Source organism: Eretmochelys imbricata, chromosome 8, assembly GCF_965152235.1.
Source record: "Eretmochelys imbricata isolate rEreImb1 chromosome 8, rEreImb1.hap1, whole genome shotgun sequence".
NCBI lineage: Eukaryota > Metazoa > Chordata > Testudines > Cheloniidae > Eretmochelys > Eretmochelys imbricata.
In genome coordinates, this window is record NC_135579.1 from 38,624,323 (window position 1) to 38,650,387 (window position 26,065).

General features: G+C 50.1%; 1 protein-coding gene and 1 pseudogene across 4 annotated transcripts in view; both read left to right on the forward strand.

Annotated features, from left to right (window-relative positions):
- The window catches only part of LOC144269650 (protocadherin gamma-A11-like), a 347,802-nt gene that overhangs the window by 288,608 nt on the left and 33,129 nt on the right, over nt 1-26,065 (forward strand). For 3 of the 4 annotated variants that reach the window (XM_077825477.1, XM_077825475.1, XM_077825476.1), the window contains exon 2: nt 23,267-23,325. In XM_077825477.1, the coding sequence (XP_077681603.1) occupies nt 23,267-23,325 (59 nt within the window). Of the gene's footprint in view, nt 1-1,195; nt 3,678-23,266; nt 23,326-26,065 lie in introns of those variants that run through there. The other variant, XM_077825473.1, reaches the window with a different exon arrangement.
- LOC144269131 (protocadherin gamma-C5 pseudogene) lies at nt 12,031-14,580 on the forward strand (annotated as a pseudogene).

Below are 26,065 nucleotides of genomic sequence, written 5' to 3' on the forward strand. Positions count from 1 at the left end.
CCTCTCTTCCCTCCCCACCCCACTCCGCTTCTCTGTGGCGTCCCACTGCCCTTTCCAACTCGTAAGCCACTTGCTCCTCTCCTTTCCCTGCCCTGCACACACCCGTTAGCGACCACTCAACCCCACGCTCCGTTACTACTGGCGTCTCTCGTTCCTTGTTATAAGCGGACCTGTCTTCTGCGCACCACAAACGCTTTGGTTCACTTCCTCGCCCCTGCTTATTTTTACCCTTCGCTGCTGCCTGCATGTGGTTTTCTGTCCCACCTGGAAAAATAGCCCTATGAGGTTAGGCTGACATGTCTTTTTTTGTTTGGCTTTTTTTTTTTTTTTTGTTGGGTTCTCTGATGAGATATCTAGTTTAAGTAAAAACAACAAGGAGTCCGGTGGCACCTTAAAGACAAGCATATTTATTTGAGCATAAGTTTTCGTGGGTAAAAACCCCACTTCTTCAGATGCATGGAGTGAAAATTACCTCCATTTTCACTCCATGCATCTGAAGAAGTGGGGTTTTTACCCACGAAAGCTTATGCTCAAAAAAATCTGTTGGTCTTTAAGGTGGCACAGGACTTCTTGTTTTTGTGGATACAGACTAACAGGCTAGCCCCTGATACTAGTTTAAGTAAAGGACGTGTGTGTGTTCTTTTGTTTTGATCCCAACGATGTCAGTGGGAGATCAGCATGTAGGAGTAGGAGGAGAATATTTCCTTGGCTTTCAGAGCTATGATACGATGTGTTATGGATCTAGGAAATGTGCCTTCTTAGGACATACACAGAAGTGCGAAACCACTTAAATCCCAAATTCCCGTGTACCTGGGTAAATGCGTTTTCTTCTGAAGTGTTTAGTTTTGTATTAAACCTTAACTGTGACACCGCGTTTCCATGAACGCTGGGTTGCGATGTGACAAGTTAGACAAAGCAAATTCGACTGCGCACGCGCAATAGTAGGGAGCCTGCTGGAGCATTTCTCCGTGTAGTTATTGGCTGGGACTCTGTGTGCCGCTGTTGGCCAATGAAGGAGCTGGGGATCTGGCGGCCCTTTCTGCTGTGAACCGGGATGAGGCAGAGACAGTGTGAGCCTAGCGGGAGGGAGTGCTGTGCCGGAAAGCAATGCCCGAGTCTCAGCCACACAGCCCAGTCCCGGGACTCACCAGGTCTCGCTATGAAGGGACGAGCTGAGGATTTTTAAGGGAAATAGACTGTGCAAACGCCTGGTTAAGTAGCTGCCCGACAGTGACATGAAACGCGCTGCTGGAAGGAGCCGCTGGGTAACTGAATGGCAAGTACTTAGTTTGTTGTTACTGTCTGGCGTTTCGGAGTGGGCTTCCGCAGCAATTCGCTATGCCATACCCGAGGAAACGCAAAAAGGCTCCGGGGTGGGGAATGTGGTAGCTGATCTGGGCTTGGAGCTCAAGCGGCTGCCGGATCGCAGGCTCCGGGTGGTGTCTGGAGGCAGCAAGAGGTACTTTGAGGCAGATCTGAAGAGCGGGATGTTGTTTGTGAAGGAGCGGATAGACCGGGAGGAACTCTGCGGGACTCTGTCTCCGTGCACCTTGGGCTTTGAGATTGTGCTGGAGAACCCGCTGGAGCTCTACAGCGCTGTCGTGGAGATCCAGGACATCAATGACAACGACCCAGCTTTCCCGTCCAGCCTAATGAGACTGGAAGTCAGTGAGTCAGTGGCGCCTGGAGCGCGCTTCCCACTAGAGAGCGCGCAAGACCCGGATGTGGGGAGTAACTCTTTGCAGACCTACCACCTCAGCGCCAACCAGCATTTTGTGTTAAATGTGAAGACGCGAGGGGATGGCAGCAAATATGCGGAACTGGTGCTGGAAAAGGAGCTAGACAGGGAGGAGCAACCAGAACTGCAGCTGGTCCTCACAGCGGTGGATGGGGGGAGCCCTCCGAGATCTGCCAGTGTGCACATCCACATTGATGTTCTAGACTCGAATGATAATGCCCCGGTCTTTAACCAGACTACCTACCGGGCGAGCGTAAGGGAGAACACCCAGACAGACACTCTGGTGGTCAAAACCAGCGCCTTTGATTTGGATGCGGGACCCAATGGAGATATAGTTTACTCCTTTAGTAGTCACACCCCTGCCAAAGTGAGAGAACTCTTTGCTCTGGACTCTGCTACTGGAGAACTGAGGGTCAAAGGGCTCCTGGATTACGAAGAAACGGTTTTTTATGAGATTTACATACAAGCTAAAGACAAGGGCTCTAATCCGGGAGTGGCTCATTGCAAAGCACTGGTGGAAATCATTGATGTAAATGACAACGCCCCTGAGATCACAGTGACGTCCGTATACAGCCCAGTGCCTGAAGACGCCGCCCCAGGAACAGTGATAGCTTTGCTAAGCGTCACTGACCTGGATTCTGGAGATAACGGCCTGGTAAACTGCTTTTTGCCCATGGGCATCCCTTTCACACTCAGTTCCTCCCTGAAGAATTACTACAGTTTGAAAACCAAAGCAGCTTTGGATCGGGAACTTGTGTCTGAGTATAACATCACCGTCACCGCCAGGGACTCGGGATCGCCTTCGCTCTGGGCGGAAAGCCAGATACTAGTGCAAGTGTCAGATATCAACGACAACCCCCCCAAATCACCTCAGCTCTCCTACCAGGTGTATGTGGCGGAAAACAACCTCCCCGGCGCGCCAATATTTAACGTAAGTGCCTGGGATCCAGACCTGAACCAGAACTCTCGCCTCTCCTTCTCCATCCTGGAAAACAGCCCCTCGGCCAATGTGGTTGGCAGGTATTTCTCTATCAGTCCGGAGAACGGCACCATTTGTGCCCTGATCTCCCTGGACCACGAAGACATCATGGAGTTCAGAATGACAGTGCATGTCCGCGATGGCGGCCTCCCGGCGCTATCCACCAAGCTCACTGTCACTGTGTTTGTTACGGACCTGAATGACAACGCGCCCAGCATCTTATACCCGCCTCCAAACGCCAGTTCCTTGCGCCTCGAGATGATCTCGCCGACAGTCAGCGCCAGGCACATGGTCACCAAGCTTGTGGCCTGGGATGCGGACTCGGGATACAACGCTTGGCTCTCCTACATCCTTCTGCAGGCCACCGACACCAGCCTCTTCTCGGTGGGACTGCACAGCGGGGAGATAAGCACAGCTCGCCAGCTGCTGGAGAGCGATGCTCCTAAGCACACTTTGATCATCTTGGTCAAAGACCATGGGGAGCCAGCCCAGTCCTCTAGCGCGACCATCACCATAGCCGTAGCGGAGACTGCTAAGGAGGCCCTGACGGACCTCACTGATGTGTCCCCCACGCAAGACAAAAAGAAGCAGTTGACTTTCTATTTAACCCTGGCTGTGATCTTGGTCTCCGTGGCCTTCTTTGTCACGGTGATAGGGGTGAGCATTGTTAAATTTTACAAATGGAGGCAATCGAAGGAGATCTTCAGCTCCTCCAGGAGCTCCCTTTACGGAACGCCGGGGCCTTTCACCCGCATAGACGCTGTCCGGGGCGGATATGTGCCTCCGAACTTCTACCAGCAGGTGTATCTTACCACGGACTCCCGCCAGAATGACCTTCTGTGCACAAAGCCCTTCGCTCCCAGCCCCACTGGGAGCCGTCAGAACACTGTGAAAAACTGCGAGTCCGGATTATATCATCAGAGAATAGGCTCAGCTAGCAGGCGTCCGGCTCCCGGCGAGGTAATGTAGCCCTCTCACATGTATTCGGTAATGTGTGGTGAGCTCTCAGCTCGAGATAGATACAAACTTTTACCTGTCTGCTGCAGCTGTGGCGGTCAAAGCGACTTTATGTCCCTGTGTGTTGTGTTGGCATTTAATCCCCACCGTTCCGACACGTTTTATTCCCTAAATTAAGTGACTTTGAAAAGTGTCATAGTTTGTCCAGTGCCTTCCCGGAAGTAGATGTCCGAGATGTAAATGCTCCTTAGCTTTTGGTTTGCATAAAGGAATCCCGGGGATATCTCTCATTAAAGTAATAAAGTTGAACAAGTGTATATTTAATTCAGTGTTCTGCCTCAAGAGACCATGGAATCGCTCCACCGTGGGGGAGGTATTGGGACTTTATACACATTAGTGGTGAAGTCTTGGTTTGTGAGACGCGTGTGTAACCTTCAGAGGCTGCTAAAGTTAATCTAAGGCCCATTGTAACTTTTCCTCGGCTAATCTAGTTTAGCTGTTTTTATTTTACTTTATAATAAGAATGTGGGCGAGAGGTTCACTCTGCACCTTTGAGAGGGATCAAATATCTTGTATTGGAACCGAATGTTTTTTCCCAATCACTATGCAAGTGCTTAGGTCTCATAGTTGTGTAAAGTGCTGAACTCCCGCAGCTTTCAATGTGGTCAGTGGGAAATAAGGGCAGTCCTCACTCTGCAGATTTGCAAATAGTCTTAGAGTCTCCCCAGTATGGTTTTGTATCAATATGGTGGATGGGTAAGTGAGAACTGAGGTGCCTCAGAGTCAGAGAAAGAAACTATTGGCTCCTATACTTTAGAACAACATCTCATTGCCATGGTGTAGTATTACATCTTCATTATTTCTGAATTAATTGCACCTGTTATTATATTGATTAGGCTATTATAATTTTGTATGATGATTTCATCTGAAAAATATGACTCTGAAAACAAATACGGTCCCTAGGAACTTGCTCTTGGTGCAGTTACTGGTTATGTAAGAAATTAGTGCCATATCATGGGCTCTTACCTTTTTTTAAATTTTAAGCTATTATAATGGTCAGAGAATGGACTTTCAAGAACACTAAATACCAACCATTTCATACTAACACACTCTGTGATTGTATTTTAACACGTAATAACAAATGCAGTGACTATATGATTGTGGTATAATATTTCATTGTCTTTCTCATTTTCCATGCCATTTTATTTCCCCCTTAAATAGATCGGGGTATAACATTTGTCTTGACTGTCCTCTGGGTATATAATAGGCCGTGATTATATATTTCAGTTATTTTCAGCATTTGAATGAGTTGGATAGGTTTTGCTATAGACTCTGGTTTGGACGAGAAGTCAAGAATTAAATCCACCTGCTTTGGGTTTTTTAAATACTTGAAATGGTATTCATTTTGCACCTCAGTAAGCAACAAATTGGCAGAAGTTTGAGTGTTGTTGATTATTTTCGTTGTTCTTACTAATTAACCCTTGTGCGGTCAGAATAACATAGGAGCTTTCAGTTCCCTAGAATTGTTTGATCATGAGGAATAAAACAATGTGGTAAATCCCTGAACTGAGAAGAGCCTACCGTTTCTGTGACAGGTGTTATATGTAATTTATGAGACATATACATTAATGCACATATGTTTCTACACAAGAACACAAAAGTGTTGAAAATGATAGGGTGGGAAATACAGTATTTTGTAGTCTTGAAGGCAGGGAGCAGGAAATATTACATATGTAAAAGCAATGAAAAATTGACCTTGTAGCTTTAAGAGCGTCTCTGCTGTGGTTATTGGCTGAGTCCTTGTGGCGCTGTCTGCCAATGAGGTGCTGAAATGAGAGTGAAATCAACTCTACTACCCCAGAAAGTACAGCGTCACCCTTCCAGCGGTGGCCAAGCAAAGGCAGAGAAAGCAGAAGCAGGGAGAGAAACCTCGCGCTGGCTGCTGCAGGTTAGATTTTTCCGTTATCATTATTAAGGATCTGCACCCTCAGCCAGACCAGCTTGTGCATCCAGTAGCCAACCGTGGAAATGGGCGATGGAAGCCAGGGCAATAAATGGAAAAAGGCTAAGTCGTTTCTCTCTTTTTTCTCTTTTGCCATTTGGATTTAATCTCTGGGCAGATTCGATATTCTGTCCCAGAGGGATCCCAGCATCGTGCCTTTGTGAGGAATATAGCAACAGATTCGATGAGGGATATTGATTCCTTGGCGGCTCGGCTCGCATGCTGCAGGTCTCTGGTGAGGCGAACAGGCAGCGTTTTCGAGTGGATCTGGGAAGCGGGGCTCTGCTTATAAAGGATCCAATTGACCGGGGAGCGCTTTGTGGTCTGAGGTCTAGCTGCGTTATGCAGTTAAGAGTTCATGATTGAAATTCCCTTGGAAATGTACCGAGCAGAGGTGGAGATCGCTGAGGTTAAGGACAATCCTCCCAGCTTTCTGAAAAGAAAATTGGATTTAGGAATAGGGAGTCAGTGTCCCCGGGACAACGGATCCCACTGGAGAAAGCAGGGGATCCTGACGACGGCGGTAATTCCGTCATCGGCTGCAAAGCCCCGAGGATCACTTTGCTCTGAAAGTGAAGATGAGCAGCGATTGGAGTCTCGTGCCAGAGCTGCTGCTGGGAAGGGCTTTGGACAGAGAGAAACAAGTCGATATCACCTGGTATAACAGCTCTGAACGGAACCGGGCTAGCAAAGCGCCACGATCGGGGCTAGGAAAGCTCAGGGTCTCTGCTCTGGACGCCAGTGACCATGCGCCGCTCCTTGATCAGTCTGCCTAAAGGGTCAGCCTGCTGGAGAGCACCACCTGCACCCTTGTGCTGCAACTCAACGCCATTGACACAGGGTCACATCACCTGTTCACTCAGCAGCCAAGCTTCCCAGGGTGTTTTAACAACTGTTTGCCGTGCACCGAAAAGCAGGGAGGTCACACTGCTGGGCAGGCTGGATTTGGAAACCGGTATACTTTAGGAATTTGACATCAAAGGAAAGATGGGGGTCGCCTGCCATGGAGGGGCGCTGCAGCATTAAGGCAGACATCTAGGACGTCAGTGATAACGCTCCGGGGATCAGACTGTCCCTGGTGCTGGGCTCCATCCCCGAGAGCGCCGAGCTGGGGGCTGTGGCAGCGCTCAACAACGCCAAAGATCTGGATTCTGGGATTATGGAGAAGTGACTATCCGCATCGCTGAGCACCTGCCCTTCAGACTGAGATCCTCCTTGAGAAACCAGTTCTCCTTGGTCACTGCAGCTCCCAGGCCAGGGAGGCGTGTTCCGGCTACGCAGTTACAGTCACTGAAGCCGCTTCCTTCCGCCGAAAGAGCCTTGGCGCTAAATCTTTCCCCTGTGAACCACAATCCGCCCGCTGGTCCCGGAATCTGCCTCCGAGGTGCTTGTGAAGGAGAACGCCGGCCCCGGCGCCCTGGGGTTCCCTGCGTCCACGACGCACCCAAACTCAGGCCAGAACTCGCTCAGTGCCTACTCCCTGGTGGAGACCCAGCCACAGGAAGCGCCCATCTGCTCGTACGTTTCCATCAACTCCCAGACCAGCAGCGTCCACCCCCCTCCGCTCCTCTGACCGCGAGCAAACGCAAACTCTCCAGCTCCAGGTGCAGGCCAGAGACCTGGGAGACCAGTCTCTGCGGCAGCGCCTCTGTTCTCCTCTCCTGGACTTCACTGACAAGGCGGGAGGAAATCAAACACTCCGGTGGAATTCTCCGCACACAACTTGGCGCTGAAGAGCCAATTAAATTCATTGACGTAGGGGGAAATGTCCACACGTCCCAGACTCACTACTACGGATCCTTTGTTTCTTCAGCCTCCAGGAGCAACAGCTTCATGTTGTTGAAATTTTTCAATAAATCTCCAGCGGTGGACGTTTCCAACCCAATCTACCAATCAACAGACTTGAGCCCGACCAAAGAGGTGAGAAGCACTTTTGAGCTAGGTGAGGGTGGCCGAACCCCTCAGCTGCAGGGAGAGATGATAGAACTCCTGGGGCATGTGGCTCAGAGCGTGTGGATGAGCCTAGCTCCCAACCGGGGATTAAAGGAGAAGAGTAAAAAACGGTTATCACTCCTTCCCATTCTATCCAGCTGCATCCTCTGCAAGGGTTTAGCAGAATACTCTGTGCGCGATCTTCACATAGCGTTTAAACGAACTAAGAATGATCACAAGTAAGAGGAATAAAGTTTAATTTGGTAATAATTTATATCACTAATGTTAGTGTTCGCTTGTTTATTTACCGGTCTGCACGAAATGTGCAATTCCCCAGACTGTGAATGGTAAATTTGGCCTTTGGAACAAACGGATACCCGTGACTAAGTTTAAACGCTTTACAAGCTTTCGGTGAGTTATTACTTACAGTTCAGTTCTTCCGCTGCAGAGTGCAATTGTTGGCTGTTGGTAAATTGCCTCCTATCGCTCTTACCAGTGCTGGCCCTTTAAGCATTTCCCCTCACTGCCTATAGGCGGAGCGTGGGTGATTCTCTTCTACCAATCTGATGTTGCAGTTGCGGTGGTGATCGAGTCTCCTCTGACTGACAGTGGGACTGTCCCACCCCCTTCCTCCAGGCGAGCCACAGTGCGGCTTTTTGCTGCTCTGCCGGGAAACAAAGCAGAGACGCTGGCGCTGCGCCGCTCTGCTAGCCTGCGGGGTCTGAAACTCGCCGGCGGCCGCTACTCCCACCCAGTGGCCTCCTTGGCTGTGCCGGAGCGGAGAGAGCTCCGGGAAAGGCAAGGAGGTTTCCCCCTGCTTGGGTTGCGCCATGAGCTCAGCGGTGGGGAGCAGGGGGTTCCTACAATGGCAAATAGGCTCTTTCCTTCTGGTTTCCTTCCCGCTGCTGCGTGGGGGGCAGGCGGCACAGATCCGTTACTCCATCCCGGAGGAGTTGGTCCCGGGAGCCTTTGTTGGGGATGTGGCTAGGGACCTGGGTCTGGATGCTGCCCGCGTGGCCTCCCGACAGCTGCAGATCCTGCCCGGCTTGGCTCAGAGGCACTTCAGAGCAGAGGCGCAGAGCGGTATCTTGGTGGTGGAGGAGTGGATAGACCGAGAGCGGCTCTGCGGCTCTAGCCCGCGCTGTCTGCTGTACCGGGAGCTCCTGCTGGCCAACCCGCTGGGCTCCCACCGCGTGGAAGTGGAGATTCTGGATGTGAACGACAATACTCCGGCGTTCCTTACTAGACTCACCCGCTTGGAGATTGCCGAGTCCTCAGCGCCAGGCGCGCGGTTCCCTCTGGAGCGTGCAGAAGATTTGGACTTTGGAGCCAACTCCGTCAGCACCTACCGGCTGAGCCCTCCTGGATGTTTCACCTTGAATGTGAAGAATCCTAAAGACGGCAGCAAACACCCCGAGCTGGTTCTGGAGAAGGCGCTAGACAGAGCAGCAGGAGCAGCTCCGGCTGGTGCTCACAGCCCTGGATAGTGGGCTTCCTGCTAAATCCGGAACTGCTGAGATTGTCGTCTGTTATTGAGGCCAACTACAACTCGTCCGTCTTTGATCAGCCCGTGTACAAAGTAATCCTGCTGGAAAATGCGCCATAGGGGACTGTGGTGATTAAATTAAATGCCACCGACCAGGACGAGGGGACAAATGGAGAGATCACCTATTCCTTCAGCAGCCACGCTCGCCAGAAAATTCGGCGGTTGTTTAGCATCCAGGACAGGACCGGAGAGGTAAGAGTCCTGGGAAATGTGGACTATGAAGATGGCACAGTGTACGAGGTCGATGTGAGAGCCAAAGACCAGGGCTCTCCCTCCATGGACGCCCATTGCAGCGTCTTGGTGGAGATAACGGATGTCAACTACAACGCTCCTCGCATTAGGTTCACGTCGTTCTCAGCCGCGGTTCGAGAGGACGCGCCAGCGGGGACGGCGGTGGCTCTTCTCAGTATAAGTGATGGAGACTCCAAGGAAAACGGAGAGGTTCAGCTGCAGCTCCCGGCAGACATCCCCTTCCAGATCGTACCGTCCTTCAGGAGCCACTACTCCTTGGTCACCAGCGGCCTGCTGGATCGGGAGGAGGTATCGGAGTATAAGATTGTGATTACAGCTACAGATTCTGGATCGCCGCCACTTTCCAGCCAGAGCAGCCTCCTGATAAACATATCGGACCTGAACGATAATCCACCCCGCTTTTCCCAGCCTGCCTACCAAGCGGAGGTGCCTGAGAATAATGCTTTGGGCGTTCCCATCTGCTCCGTGTCCGCCTTTGATCCCGATCTGGGCTAGAACTCCCAGCTGTCCTAGTCCATCGTGGATAGTACCGTGCAGGGGGTGCCCGTTTCCTCCTATGTCTATGTCGGCTCCGAAAACGGGACCATCTACAGCAGCTCCTCTTTCGATCAGGAGCAAATCAAACAGATAGCTGTGCAGATACAAGCCAGAGACGGCGGGTCACCGCCTCTCAGCACCAACGTGACTGTCTCCATCTTCATCCTAGGCCAGAACGATAACGCTCCTCTGATTATCTATCCTGTGGCTCAGAAGGGGTTCCTGGCCCAGCAATCCGTCCCCTTTCTCTTCGCAGGCGGGACACTTGGTGACCAAAGTGACAGCTGTGGACGTAGACTCGGGGCGAAACTCAGGGCTCTCCTACAAACTGCAGCGAGCCACAGACCCAAGCCTCTTCAAAGTTTTCCCATACACTGGGGAGATCAGAACTACCCGAGCTCTCCTTGAACAAGACTCCCCCACGCAGAAGATTGTCCTTGTGGTCGAAGACGCTGGGGAGGCACCCATGTCTACCACGACCACTGTGATCATGAACATAGAGCAGGACCCTGACCGGAGCTCAGCAGACTTCAGGAAGTCTAACCTGGAACAGGATGGGCTTCCCCACCTGACAGTGTACCTCATCATTGCTCTGGCATTAATCTCAGTCCTCTCTGCCATGGCTTGCTATTTTTAGCCGTGAAGTGCCTTAGAAATGCGAGAGCCAGAAACTCCGATACAGCTTGGACTACTTATCCAAAGGGAGGAAATACCCTGCAGGGGAGGAGACACTTTGATAGACGTCTTCAGAGCGTGGACGAGAAACTGGAGTTCCCCACTGTCTTTGGGGGAGATTTTCTTTCTCGATGTCCTCTCTAAAGGCTTGGTCAGACTCTATTATCAGAGGGGACTAGTCTCCTGTTTGCAAAACCCGATAGTCAACCGGACATCAACAGCCCAAACAGTCTTCTGGCCAGCAATAACCTCAGCGATCCCAGTGAGGTGAGAAGTGAGAGACAATTACATATTTGGGGTTTGAGTTAATGTCTTCTTGTGATGTCCTTAACATGTTGGTTAATTGCTTTATTTCAGATGACTTGTGATTTGGAAAAACATCTATTCACTTTGGTTTTGAGTGAGGGATTAATATTGGAGTCCCTGGCGAGGACGGCGAGGTATTTCTCTCAGCCTCCACAGCAGTAATAATTGTACTGTTGTCTTTGTACAGTAGCTTTTAAAAAGTGTACAATGGATTGTGAGCCTCTGGAAATACACTGCAAGGCCTCAAAATAGTGTGGTAAATGTGAACATTCTACTCTCTTGGCGGGTAAATTATCGCAGTTGTGTTGGGAGACCCTGACAGGTTTCTAAGTCTTGTGTTGAAAGGTGGCAGTGGCTAGGTGTTTAGAAAGTGCTCTGATCTATCTGGTTACCCTGAGGCTTCAAAATAATATTGGGGATATTTCGCCAGACCAGTGAAATGTTTGATGTGGAGGGTTCATCGGGCTTTAACAAATACCTTTTCATAGCGTATGAAAACATTGTATACAGAGATCAGGGTTCTGCATTCATCACAGCTGAGGATTTGTCCTTTGTTGAGATGAGATGGGTGACATGTGAAGTCACGATTGTGGTTGCCAAAGCAAAATAATGAGGATTTGTACCTTGTATGCTTCCACGAGGTGCTGTTTCCTTGAGAACAAAAATCTGAGCTGCTAAATTTAGCTGCCATAACCACTGACTAACGCTTGTGAAATGTAATTCTGGGGGAGTTAGTCCTCCTGACGCTGGCTTGCGGCGCTTGTCTCTGTAGCTTTAAATGTTTAGGAGGCGTTGTCATTGGCCGACAGCGGATGGAGCTGTCATCCAATGAGGTGCTGATCTAGGCTGTGGGGATCTGCTCTTCCTCTCTCTACCCCCCTCCCCTTTTTCCTCCAGCTCTGTGGCTATGATTCAGCTCCCCTCCCGCAACCCATCCCCTCCACTCAGTGACTAACAATCACTGCTGCAGCAAGGCAAACCCGGGCGCCGTTCTATCAGCTGTGGAGGGGAATACCGGGGATTTTAGAAGCTCGTATCCAGACCCCGGTGCCTCCCGTGTGCCGGGACAGGACAAAGATTCTTTCTAGGGGGAGGATAGCTCAGAAATGGAGCCCAGAAGCCCTGGGCAACCCGCTTGGAAATGGCAAGTACTGAGTTTGCTTTCCCTGTGCGGCTGGGGCTGGGTCTCTGGGCAGATTCGCTATTCAGTGGTGGAGGAGTCGGAGCTGGGAACAGTGGTGGGGAATGTGGCTCAAGATCTAAGCTTAAAGGTGGCGGATCTTTTGGGTCGCAGGCTGCGCTTGGGCTCGGCGGAGAGCAGACGGTACTTTGCGGTGAGCCTGGCCAGCGGCACTCTGCTGGTGAATGAAAAGATAGACAGAGAGAGCCTGTGCGGAGCCAGCGCGGGGTGTGTGCTGCCGGTGCAGATCGTTATAGAAACCCCCCTTGAACTTTTCCGCCTGGAGGTTGAGATTCTGGACCTGAATGACAATTCCCCCAGCTTTCCCATTGCCCAGCGCACGGTGAGGATAGCGGAGTCCGCCACCGTGGCTGCGCGCTTCCCTCTGGAGAGTGCCCAGGACCCGGATGTGGGGACCAACACTGTCAGCTCCTACCGGCTCAGCCCCAGCCCGTACTTCTCACTGGACGTGAAGAAGCTTAAGGACGGCAAACTCTTCCCTGAGCTGGTGCTAGAGCAAGCCCTGGACCGAGAGGATAAGCGAGAACACCATCTGGTACTGACCGCCATTGACGGGGGAAATCCGGCCAGGTCAGGCACTGCGCAGATAACCGTGGTTGTTGTGGATATCAATGACAATGCACCTGTGTTCGACCAGTCTGTCTACAAGGTCAGCTTGCCGGAAAACACCCCTGTGGGCACTCTGCTTATTCAACTCAATGCTACTGATCCTGACGAGGGCCCCAGCGGAGAAGTACAGTACTCCTTTGCAGTTCACACTTCCGACTCCGTCCGGAAGTTGTTTGATTTGGATCCCCCCACTGGCGCCGTCCGCGTTCAGGGAGCTGTGGATTTCGAAGAAGCGGGTTTCTATGAAATCCACTTAAGAGCCCGAGACAGGGGCGTCCCGGAAATGGAAGGCCACTGCGTTCTCCAGGTGGAAGTAGAAGACGTCAATGACAATTCCCCAGAGGTCCTGCTGACCTCCTTGGTGAACCCAGTGCCAGAAAACACCCCCTTGGAGACCGTGGTGGGGCTTTTCAATGTGCGAGACCGAGATTCGGGTGCCAATGGGGAAGTAAGTTTAGGAATAGCATCAAACCTGCCATTCAAAATTAAGTCATTTGAAAACCACTATGCGCTGATCACCCGCGACAAACTGGACAGAGAATCAGTCTCTCAATACACCATTGAGCTAACTGCCAGAGACAAAGGATCACCCTCTCTGACCACCGAGACCACAATACTTCTGAACATTTCGGACGTCAATGACAACCCCCCTAGCTTTTCTCAGACTTCCTACAACGCCTTCCTGAGCGAGAACAGCCCCCCGGGCTCCTTGCTCTGCACCGTGTCGGCTTCCGATCCCGACGAGGGAGAAAATTCCCGCCTCACTTACTCTATAGCGGGAAGTGAGATCGAGGATGCGCCTGCCTCTTCCTTCGTTCACATTAACCCGGACAATGGCAATGTTTACGCGCAGCGCACTTTTGACTTCGAGTTGCTTCAGGTACTACAAATCCCCGTGGCTGTGCAGGACTCGGGGTCTCCTCCTCACAGCTCCAATGTTACCGTCTACGTCTTTATTCTGGATCAGAACGATAACGCCCCGGTCATTTTGCACCCGGTGACTGGCAGACCGGTCGCAGCGTCCCAAAGGATACCCCAGTCTGTTCCCGCTGGCTACCTGGTCACCAAAGTCACAGCAGTGGACGCAGATTCTGGCCATAACGCCTGGCTCTCCTATTCGCTGCTGCCACAGTCTACAGACCCCTCCTTGTTCCGAGTGGCTCCTTACACAGGAGAAATCCGGACCGCCCGGGGCTTCCAAGACACAGACCTGGCCGCGCAGAAAATCGTTGTGCTAGTCAAGGACAACGGGGACCCAGCTTTGTCCTGCACAGTCACCCTTATGGTTTCCTTAGAAGACAAAGCGTCGGAGGAAAACTCCAAATCTCGCGATTTCCTAACAAACCCCAAAGAAAAGCCCGACCTGACTCTCTATTTAATTATTGCGCTGGTGGCAGTAAGCATGGTGTCTCTTGTTACTTTCATCGTACTGTCTGCAAAGTGCCTCAGGAAAGGAGACAGACACTCTTGCTGCTGCCTGAGCAACTCACCCTCTAGGGACATTTTCAAACACTCCAGCCCAAAGCTTCAGCTGAACACGGATGGCACGTTGAAATACATGGAGGTGACACTCAGGTCCACAGACTCTCAGAGCCAGTGCTATAGGACCTGCTTTTCTCCAGGCTCAGACAGAAGTGACTTCACTTTTATGAGACCTATGAGTTGTCCCCCGCCCAGTGCCCTAGCGATAGAAACTGACACTTTCTTATCTGGTACAAATACATCGAATGAATCCGGTCAGGTGAGATGGCACTTTTGCCCTTCATTCCTCACAAATGACACGGGTGTCTTGAAGCGTGTTGCCTATGTGACCGAGGACAGAGCAGCACATGGGATTTGTGTCTAGGGATGAACTGTGAAAATGTATCACCATCATGAAGTACGCTCAGGCACCAAGGGTTTCTTTTGTTTGGTTTATGTAAAATAACACTCCAGATGTTGCGTGTAAGGCAGGTATTCCAGACACACTCGTGCTCACACAATGAGTTGTTCATTAGTTTGTGAGTCAGGAAATCAGGAATTTAGTTCACTGGACTGTGCCTTAAACAATGACAAGTTTATAACTTGGTTATTACAGGAAGTGTGCAAGCAATTAATTACATGAGATGAATCTGGAAGCTCTAATAAGGGAAGGGAAGGGAGGGGAAACGAGAGGAAAGGAAATTGATTATTTGTTCTTATTTAACTAACTTTCAATTCCAAATGAGACCTATCTCTGAACCTAATTTAAAGGGTTTCAGTTCATGCAAAATATCAGTGTGTGTTTTCAAGAAAATGCTTCTGTTTTGCAAACAGGTAATCCGGATCACACGTCTGCAAGCCTTGTTGCTGACACTCATGCTTAAATCACAAAGAGTTCGCTTTGTTCGTCATTGTCTGCTGTTTGCCTGGTGTCTCTAGGTTAAAAATTGCAGATTCCACGGACCTTTGTTACACAGCAGCCACTTCCGCCCATGGATTGGTGCTTGTGTTGCTGTCCCGGTAAGGAGGCTAGTGATTGGATAAACGAGAAGACACTCTTAGCCAATGAATAAGAGGCTAATACTGGAGATCAGCGTGTACCCCTCCCCTTCCCCGCCAGAGCTGTATCTTTCTCTTTCAATAGGTGCCCAAAACAATGAATGAGAGAGATAAACAGTGAGCGCAGACCCCTTTCTCTCTGATACTTTATTACAGATCCACAATTCATCGTCCAGCAGTTTAAGCAGACACGCTTTCTTTGCTGTGCATAGCTTCTTACTGTGGATTTTAGTAAGATGCTAGGAGCAGGAAAGTCTGCCTGGTCCCTGGGACTCCTGCCTTTCTTTTCTCTCTGTTTGTTTTTGCATAGCTCTTCCGCCCAGATCCGTTATGCTATCCCAGAGGAACTGACTCGAGGTGCCTTTGTGGGAAATATTGCTAAGGATCTAGGGACAGATGTGGCAAAACTCGCGGCTGCTAATCTGCAGGTTCTTTCTGATTCTGATTCCCAATATTTCTCTGTGAATGTGAACACTGGGATTATAGTGGTCAATGACAGAATCGACAGAGAGCGGCTCTGCGGGCAGAATTTGCGTTGCTTCTTGAATCTCAAACTCGCTATTGAGAATCCAGTGGAGTTCTACCGCATTGAAGTGGAAATATTGGATATAAATGATAATCCTCCTGCATTCCCGAGCAGCGAGATCACTTTACAGATCTACGAATTGGCCTCTCTGGGCGCCCGCTTTCCTATCCATCAGGCGCAGGACCTGGACGTGGGCTCTAACGCTTTGCAGACCTACCACCTCAGCGCCAATGAGAATTTCAATCTCAACGTGAAGGCACGTACAGATGGCAGCAAATTCCCGGAGCTGGTGCTGGAAAGAGCGTTAGACAGGGAGCACAGAGCTGTCCACCATTTGGTTCTGACAGCTGAGGATGGCGGCTCTCCCCCCAGGTCCAGCAAAACACGAATTTCTGTCCAGGTTCTAGACGCCAATGATAACCATCCAGTGTTCGATAAATCCTCCTATCAAGCTCGTTTGGTGGAAAACTCTCCCTCAGGCACGCTAGTAATTAAACTGAATGCCACAGACGTGGACGAAGGGCCTAACGGAGAAGTACGCTATTCTCTGGGCAGCCACAACTCGGAAGCCTTGCGCAGGATATTTTCAATAGACGATCAAACGGGAGAAATCCGAGTTCAAGGGAATCTAGATTTTGAAGAAGCGTCTGTCTACGAGATTGAAGTTGAGGCCAAGGATATGGGCTCTCCCACGATGGAGGAGCATTGCAGCGTCACTGTAGAGGTCACGGATGTGAATGACAATCCTCCGGAGGTGGTCCTCACCTCCTTCTCCAGCTTCCTGAGTGAAGATGCCCCTCCTGGGACTGTGGTCGCTGTGATACACGTGAAAGACAGAGACTCCGGGGAGCATGGGAAGGTCCAGTGCCATCTGCCCAGAAGCCTTCCCTTCAAACTTCGGAAAGACTTTGAGCACCAGTACTCCCTGCTCACCAGCCAGGAGCTGGACCGCGAGAGCGTCTTCCAGTACAATGTCACCATCTCCGCCTCTGACCTGGGAATCCCCTCTCTCTCCCGATACACAGTTCTCTCCATCACGGTTGCAGACATCAATGACAACACGCCACAGTTCGAGAGAGCTTCCTATGACGTCGTCCTGGAGGAGAACAACCAGGTGGGGGAAATATTGGTCACGGTGTCCGCAACCGATCCTGATTTGGACCAGAACTCGCGCCTTTCCTATTCTGTTCTGAGCAGCCCGGGGAAAGGTCCAGCTACGGATCCCTCCGCATACATCTCCATAAACCCAACAAGTGGGCAGGTTTCCGCGAAGCTGCCTTTTGATTACGAGCAAACCACTTATTTCCAGTTCCAGGTGGAAGTCTCAGATGGCGGCTCTCCAGCTCTCAGCAGCAGGACAGTGGTCCACGTCTTCGTCACAGACCAAAATGACAACGCCCCAGGGATCCAGTTCCCTTTGACCGGGAAGGACTCAATAGTCCAGCTCAGGATTCCTCGCTCTACCAGCCCCCAGGCCTTAATAACGAAGATCACAGCGGTGGACCTTGACTCTGGACGAAATGCATGGCTCTCCTACCATTTAATGCAGGCAACCGATCCCAGGCTTTTCGGGGTGGCCCTGCGCTCCGGAGAAATCCGGACCACGCGAGCCCTCCAGGAGCAGGATGCTGCCACACAGGAACTCTTCTTGGTAGTCAAAGACTCAGGCGAGCCGCCCATGTCCACCTCCGTCACCGTGTTGGTGTTGCTGGAGGAGAATGCCCCCGAAGCCTTCCTAGGGTTATCGGCTCACGCGGCGGAAAGTGAGAGCGTCCCCAGGTTAACTCTGTATTTAATCATTTCATTAGCGACAATCTCAGCTTTGTCACTGGTTGCTTTGGTGGGGCTGGGTGTCCGGTGTGTGAGGAGGGATGCACGTGCTACGGTTGGCTGCTGTGTGAAAGCGGACACGCTCCGGGTGCCCCCAAACACCTTGCTCGGACACGTACAGCCCAGCCAGGGGGACGCCACGGTCGACGTGCAGGTGACCGCCACGGCCCCCCCTGCCCCGGGGTATAGATCCTGCTTCTCTCCAGTCTCGGACATCAGCGAGTTCATGTTCATGAAACCCTCTGTGAGCCACGGAAACGGCTCGGGCAACAGCCCGCCTGATCGCAGCTGCTCCACTGAGGTGAGCTCCCTGAAGGTGCCAGGTCACTGTCCCCAGCTGACCCCGCCGTGTGACCTGCAGCGTGTCTGGCTGGGTCCGTGTGGCCCAAAGGCACCAGACGCGCTATAGGACAGCGCTAAATCGCAGCCAGCTCCTCTAGTGCCGGGCCAGGGGAGAGGACACGGCCGCTCTCTGTACCGCGTCTGTCCCCCCGCCCCTTCCCCCCCCCCCCCCCCAGGTTCTGTGTCAAGTCACAGCTCTCCCTGGGCGCTCTGCTCAGCACTTGCCCTTTCCATTGGCCACCCCGTCGTAGCTGAACGCACCCCCAGGGTTTAGGGTATCCTTTGCCGGTGACTCACTGCCAGCGTCCCGGCGGTGCAGAGCTGGGGGGGAGGGGGGTCTGACGGGGCTGTGTGCCTGGAGTTCAGGCCGAGTGAGTTTTGGGGAAGGGTCACTGCTGTCGGGAGGAGGGATTGTCACTTGTCAGCACCCATCGCCCGCCGACTTTCTGCGCCGGTCTTTGCCGGGGAATTGAGCGTTTGAGATCGGCTCCCCTCCCGCCCCTCCGGCTGCAGCTCTTCTCCTCCCCCTCCCCCCCGCCCCCCCCTCTCCCCCACAGCAGCCGCTAAGCCCTGCCGGGCAGCCGGGAGCACCCGAGGAGTGGACTTTGGGAACACTGGAACCGGCGGCGCGAGTTCCCGGGCGGCAGCGAAGGGGGCGGGAGCCAGGGAGGCGGCACCGAGTGGCTTCAGACACACACAGCAGAGCGCGGCATGGCCGGGAGATCGAGTTTGCGCTGGCAGCTCCTGCTGCTCGGTGCTTTCCTCTCTCTGCCTGACCGGGCTCCCGCACAGACCCGCTACTCAGTGCCCGAGGACCTCGAGCCGGGCTCCTTTGTGGGGAACTTTGCCAAGGATGTGGGTGTGGACGTGCGGAGCCTCTCGGCCCGTAGCCTGCGGCTGGTCAGCGAGGGCGGCCGTCAGCACTTCCAGGTGAACCTGGCCGATGGAGTTCTGCTTGTGAATGAGAAACTAGACCGGGAAGCTCTGTGTGGTCGGAGCTCCACGTGCTCTCTGCAGCTCCAGCTGGTGCTGGAGAGCCCGCTGCAGCTGCACCGGCTGGAGGTGGAGATCCTGGATGTCAACGACAACGCGCCGCAGTTCCCGAAGAAGGAAGTTTCTTTAGAGATCACCGAGGTAGCGAACCCAGGGACTCGCTTACCCCTGGAGGTAGCAGAAGACCCAGATATGGGCTCCAACTCCATCTCCACCTATGAACTCAGCGCCAGTGACCATTTTGCCCTGAGCATAAATGTAAGGGGAGATGGTGTGAAAATGCCTGAAATCGTGTTGGAGAAAGCCCTGGATAGAGAGAAAGTGGCGGCCCATCAATTAACCCTAACAGCTCTCGATGGTGGGGACCCGGTGAGATCAGGCACTGCCAGGATCACAGTTCATGTCCTGGATGCCAACGACAACCCCCCTGTGTGTGATCCGCCGATTTCCAAAGTGTTTCTAGAAGAAAACGTCCCATCAGGGACGCTGGTTACACAGCTGAACGTCACTGACTCGGACGAAGGCCTGAATGGGCAGATTGAATATTCGTTCAAAACCAGCAATAAAGCCCCCGATACATTTCTCAGACTGTTCAACTTAGACCCCCAGACAGGGCAGATCACAACCAAAGCCCCTCTGGATTACGAGGACTCCAGTGCTTACGAGATCGCCGTTCGAGCCAGAGACAAGGGCTCCCCCGCAATGGAGGGGCACTGCAGCCTCCGGGTGGAACTGGTGGACGTGAACGATAACAGCCCGGACATTGTGCTGACCTCCCTGTCCAGCCCCGTGCAGGAAGATGCGCCCCCGGGGACTGTGATAGCGCTAATTGGCGCCAAGGACAGTGACTCCGGGGAAAATGGACATGTCCACCTTCAGATAAGCAATGATCTTCCCTTTAAATTGGTGAGCTCCTTCAAAGGGCATTACTCACTGGTCACTGCTGGGCCTCTGGATCGAGAGAAGGCTGCTGGATACAACATCACTGTTATGGCCACAGATGCCGGGTCCCCTCAAAGGTCCACCCAGCAAACCATCTTCCTCCAGATCTCTGATGTCAACGATAACGTGCCCAGGTTCTCCAGCCCCTCCTACACGGCCCACATTGAGGAGAACACCCTTCCTGGGGCCTCTGTGTTCTCTGTATCTGCCTCTGACCCTGATGTGGGCACCAACTCCAAGCTTTCCTACTCCATTCTGGACACCGGCATGCAGGATGTGCCCATCTCAACCTACTTCCACATCAACCCAGAGAATGGCACCATCTATGCCTTACGGGCTCTTGACTACGAGCAGGACAAAGTGTTCCAGGTGCTAGTGGAGGTGCAGGATGCTGGGTCCCCTGCCCTGAGCAGCACCACCATGCTCCACCTGTTCGTCCTGGATCAGAACGACAACGCGCCCACCATTGTGTACCCACCCGTCCCCAGGGGCTCCGCCTTCCAACAGACAGTCCCCTCCTCGGCAGAACCTGGCTATCTGGTCACCAAGATTGTGGCTGTGGATGCTGACAGCGGCCACAATGCCTGGCTCTCCTACCAGCTCCGGGAGACCAGTGAGCCATGTCCCTTCCGGGTGGAGCTCCACTCTGGAGAGATCCGAATAACTGAGGCACTTAGGGTGTCAGGAGCGCCCCATAGGCTGGTGGTCCAGGTGAGGGACAATGGGATCCCCTCCCTGTCCACCTCAGTGGCTCTAGTTATCTCTCCTGAGGAGAACACTGTTCAAGACTTTGCCAAGGCCCTGGACCTTCCCAAATCGACTTCCAGAGCATCCAGCGTCACTCTCTACCTCATCATCTCCCTGGTAGCCATTTCGCTGGTGTCATGTGTGATGCTGGCTGTCCTAGGCACCAGGTTCCTCAAATCGGGCCGCGCAGCTGCAGGCTGGCCCCTCTCACGCTGTTGTAGGAGGACAGGCCACAAGTCCGCATTGAACTTCCCTGGGCAGTTGAATTCGGAAGGTTTCATCAAGTATCTGGATGTGGGTGGAGCTGGGCTGGTGTCCCAGGCACAACACTACAAGTCTTGTTTCTCTCCAATGTCTGATCAAGGGGATTTCCTCTTTGTAAAACCTTTCAGCCATTCCACTACCGGGGAGAGCATGGCTGCCTTTGATCAGGTGGCCAGTGCTTTAGTGAGTCCCTGCGACGGGGTAAGCTCTGTGTGTGTCCTGCTGTCCTTTCTGTTCAGAGTCACTGTTCATAAATATCCACTCTTCTCCTTCAGGCCTTTCAATACACTTTGGCCTCCTGGGGAAAGTGCATTACCTCTACTTGTCCAGCAAGAGATAGGGGGAAAAGTCGGGGCTTGGCATAATGGAGGTGGGATGCCTGGGTGCGAATAGAATCCAACACATCAGGACCAGAGCCCTAAATTGAGAGTGACTGGCCCAGGTAGCTGCAGCTTCTCCTTAGACCATTCCTTGTTTACATACCCTAAGTTTTGTAAGTGACACATTGCATTGTTATATGCAGTGTTACTGTAGCTGTGTTGGTCCCAGGATATTAGAAAGACAAGGTGGGTGAGGTCATATCTTTTATTGGACCAAATTATGTTGGTCAGAGAGACAAGCTTTCCAGCTTTTCTTCAGGTTAAATATGAAGTTTTTTGTATTTACCTCTTACTACTTTATTCCACCTATAAAGCCGGACTTGGAACTGAGTAGTTTGCTAAAACAAAGTTTATCTGTTTTGATCTTTTTGTATTTTGTAGGTGTGTGGCAGAAACTTTTCACTTGGTGATGTATTGTACTACACGCTGATCGCACCAGGATGACAACTGTGGCCAACATTTTCAAACTTGGAAACATAAATACGTAGCCCCAGTTTTAGAGGTGCTGGGCACCTGCAGCTCTCACTGAACTCAGTGAGATGGGAGGGTGCTCAGGACAATTGAAAATAAGGCTATTTTTATGTAGATGCCTAGACATGGATATAAATGCCTGAATTTAGGCATCCAGGTTTGATCATTTTGGGTTCCAGCTCTAAAATTATTTTTGTCAGTAACTGCACCTAAAATTGAAAGTGACAATTACGGTAACATTTCAGAAAATAAAGAGAGAAGACCTCATTTACAAAATGTGTGTGTATATATGTATTGTTGAGTGTGTGTAAATATTTTTAAAAATAGAAGTCAAAGATAGATACTTTTTAATTTGCATACATACAGCGTGGATGGCAATGGGACTCCTTTGTGGGGAAGGCAGTAGTTATTCTGAGGCTTTTTTTTACCATAATCATTAAAGTTATGAGTAAATTAGTAATATCACAACTTCTGCTAAATAAAAACTAGGTCAGCTGTATCTATCTTCCATTTTCCTTAGTAACTGTATATACAAGCAGAATAATCCTGTTCTGCTTTATAAAGCCTAAACTGCTCATTCCCAAGATAACCCAGGAGACATCTTTAGAGCGCTAAAGGAGGTACACTATTACTGCAGAGTTAATTAAGAAGATAGCTAGAAGTCTATGATTTTTGGAAGTACTTGTGTTTCAGACAGAAAACAGTTCTTCCTTTTAGCTCTCCTTACAAAGACTTAATACATAGAGCTGTTTCATGTATTTCTTTATTTACAAACTGCCCCTTGTCTGATAATGAATCAATGTGGGTGGAAAGTGATACAGGGCCCACTAATCAAGTTCCACAGTGGTCTGTTATGTCTATAGTCTGTTGGGTCTCCTAAACAAATAATACATTTTGTTGTGGGAAGTGAATTCTTTTCTACATAGACAGAAAAATACTGTCATGCACCAAGGACACATTATCCAGGAAAAGATTAATTAAAATATAGAATGTGAAATCAAGACACTGTGCAAGCATTTTTAGAAAGGGAGAAAGGACAAATTAGGAAGTTCTGGTACCATTCCAGCTGCATTAAAACACACCTTTCTCAGTATCAATTAACTCTGCTTCTCCCTCAGCTCATTATTTCTGGTACTATAGAGTTCTTCCGATTAAACTGATGCCCTTATCAGTCCATAACATGCTTCAGTTCTTTCACAGCTTGGTTTCCTGAGCTTATTCTGGAAGATTATTCACTGAATTGTTTTGTCATGCTTTTTAGCAATTGTCTTGATTCAGGAATATTCAAGAGGGAGGGGAATCTTCTTGTTTTGTGTCTTTGTTTGTTTGTTTTACATCAATGGAGAGAGATATTTCTGGTTACTCCACTGAATTTTAAAATTATTCTCTTTTATCTACATTTTTAGCTTCTCCTAAGCATGGCTGTATTTCCAGGCTGCAATAATCCTGAATCAGTTTGCTTTGATTTCCAAAGGCAAGAATAGAGGCATTAAAATACTTTTCTGTTTCCCTTGCAGCAAGCTCAGCCTAACCCAGACTGGCGTTTCTCTCAGGCCCAGAGACCTGGAACCAGTGGGTGAGTGATTCACTTTCTGTTCCTCTGCACACATGCTGGCTTTTCTTATTTTTCTTGTTGATTTCATGATTTCAGCCTAGGAAGCAGGGCAAGCTTCCTCCACCCCCAGACTCATGTCCACTCCCCTGCACCCCGACCCTGCCTCTGCAGCTCAGGCTTGACCTGGAGGGGAACACTCCTGGCCAGAGAGGGGAGTTTAATCTTGTGGGCAATTTAGTCCTTGCCTTCTCTGCTGAAACACCGCAAAAGGGGTTGTATTAGTACCAATTCTGCTGATGTTCTTTGCAGCATCGTCTGTCTAGCTCCCTACAACTGGCTACTGGGAACTGGAATGAGGCCTTGTCTGCATACAGACTTGCACAGAACTAACTCAATGGGTTAGAATTAATACCTTTTGTTTCTCAGTGCAAGCCTGCACATGTGGACACTCCTATTTTGGAATAAGAGTACTGTAGTTTGCTTTTGCTTAAATCAGTAAAAAATGGCTCAAGTCAAATCAAAATCAGACACATTTATTCTAAAATAAAAGTGTTTACACAGAGACTTTCACTTGGTGGGTTAATTATTTCAGTGCAAGTTTGGAATCACTGAAAACGCCAATATATTTTACATTGGTGTCAAATTTTGATTACTGTGAATCTGGGCTGGAATTAAACTTCTGACTTATAGGTGAAAGTCTCCATATCATGCTAGCAATCCCCTGAGTTTTCAACTGTCCCTAGCATGCTATTTGTTGTTGCTAGTAGTAGTAGTAGTAGGTAATAGTATTAATTTCAAAATTTGACATATGAGTCTCCCCAGGTGCTAGCAAATAGGACAGGTACTAGGTGCTACCACAATGCAAATAATAATGATTTTAAATTCTCACATGATCTGAAATATGAAAGAGGCGAGTCATGGGCGAATAGGAGTGTGCAGTGAGGGCTGCTTTCTGGGAACAGAGCCAGGTGGGATCATTCATGGAAACATGCTATAGAGTCAGCCCTATCACTAAGTAATTTGGCTCAGAATTTATGAGATTAATCTGGTTAGTCAGAATTAATCAGGAGACTAGCTTGGTTAATTTAATATGATTTATTTTTGGATTTATTAAAATGCATCCATCATAATCTCTAGGCACAAATAAATTAATATAAAACACCAACTAACTGCAAACACAATTTATATTTAAAAAAAATCAAATCAAGCTCCCACTTCCCCATCCCAAATATCTTGGATTGGAAATTATAATGTTTAAATATTCAAAATAAAATTTATAATCAGACCGACAATCTAGGAGTAACACAAGATGCTATGTAGGAAAGTGACAATGAGATTTCAGGTGGTTGCTTTGCTTCTGGGCCAGTAAAGCCAATGACACAGTGGATGCAGCACTCTGCCCTTGGAAAATGGAAGAGACTCTAGTCATCCTGTACTTGTGACCCTACTTGCTGATTCTGCAAAAGTCACCAAAGAGTAGAGCAGGGCTTTGGAGCAGAGCCCAGAGCTGGAGCGCGGAGCAGCTCTGGAGCAGTGGAGCTGCAGGTTTTTGCCTGGAGCTGGAGCAGAGCCGGAGCACAGCTCCAAAGCCCTGGTGTAGAGATACCAATATTATCCCCTGCACATTCACACACTTGCCCAACGGGTCAGCTCCTGGCATGGCCTACAGGAACTATTCTTTAGAGGGAGCTTTGATTTGCTTCTGCTTGTTCTTCTGGGCCTGAGTTCAGCAAAGCATTAGGGTTTAAGCACATGTTTAAGTGTTTGCCAAATTGGGCCCCTACTCACAGACTAGGAGTAAGCCTAATGAGTGTTGTACAGATTACTGCTCCTGTTCAGTCATTGACCTAGCAATGTTACAATTGCCTCCTCGAACCCTGGGCTGTCAACCCCATGCCACATGGTGGGGAGAAAGAAATAGAACTTTGCAATGGGACCACACTTGCTTTTAGCCCTGGAACTGACTGAGATTGACTGAGTCTATAGAAAAGCTATTGGGGTTATTTTAGAGGCATTTTCTATTATTAGTTATGTTTTATTCTCTCCCTCTGAACTCTGTGTAGTTGGATTCCTGGTACTAAGCTTTGCAGACTTTGGCTTTGCAGACAGAAGAATTTTTTTTTTAAAGTCCCAAAAGAACCTTTTTAATACTCTCAGAAACATTATTAGCTGTACCATTTTCTATAAAATATGTGGCATTTACAGAGTGCATGAAGGTGTGGTGTGGCACAAGGGTGTTCCTGGCACTTATGTGACCTGCATAACTCACTTGTGAATTCATTGCTCCTCAGTAAAAAGGAAACTCTACATTCATGCCAATAAAAACTTGATACCACTCCACACCATCAGCTACGTGAATATGATATGTATGTGGGTGGGATTTGCAAGACCATGCACGTGCACTCTCTCGCTCTCTCTCATACACACATACACACATTTTCAAAAACAGAAAAAAAGTTTGTTGATTGCTGGCTAATGTAACCAGAATAAAAACTCTATAGCAAGAACTCTGCAACTAATTAAATCATAAGTGTTAAAAAGTCTGCAAATATTCCGTTAAGGTGACGTAGCTATAGATGCCAACAGCTTTGCCTTTCATCCATTCTCTTTGCAAAAATCAAAATGTGTGAAAATTCACATTACACACACCAATAACAGCTTCAGGCTACATTTACTCCTGCTCCACTGCGGGCAACTGCACACCAAGGGGATTCTTTCTGAGGAAGGGTAGGTGGTTGTACTTTTGGGACAGAGAGGACAG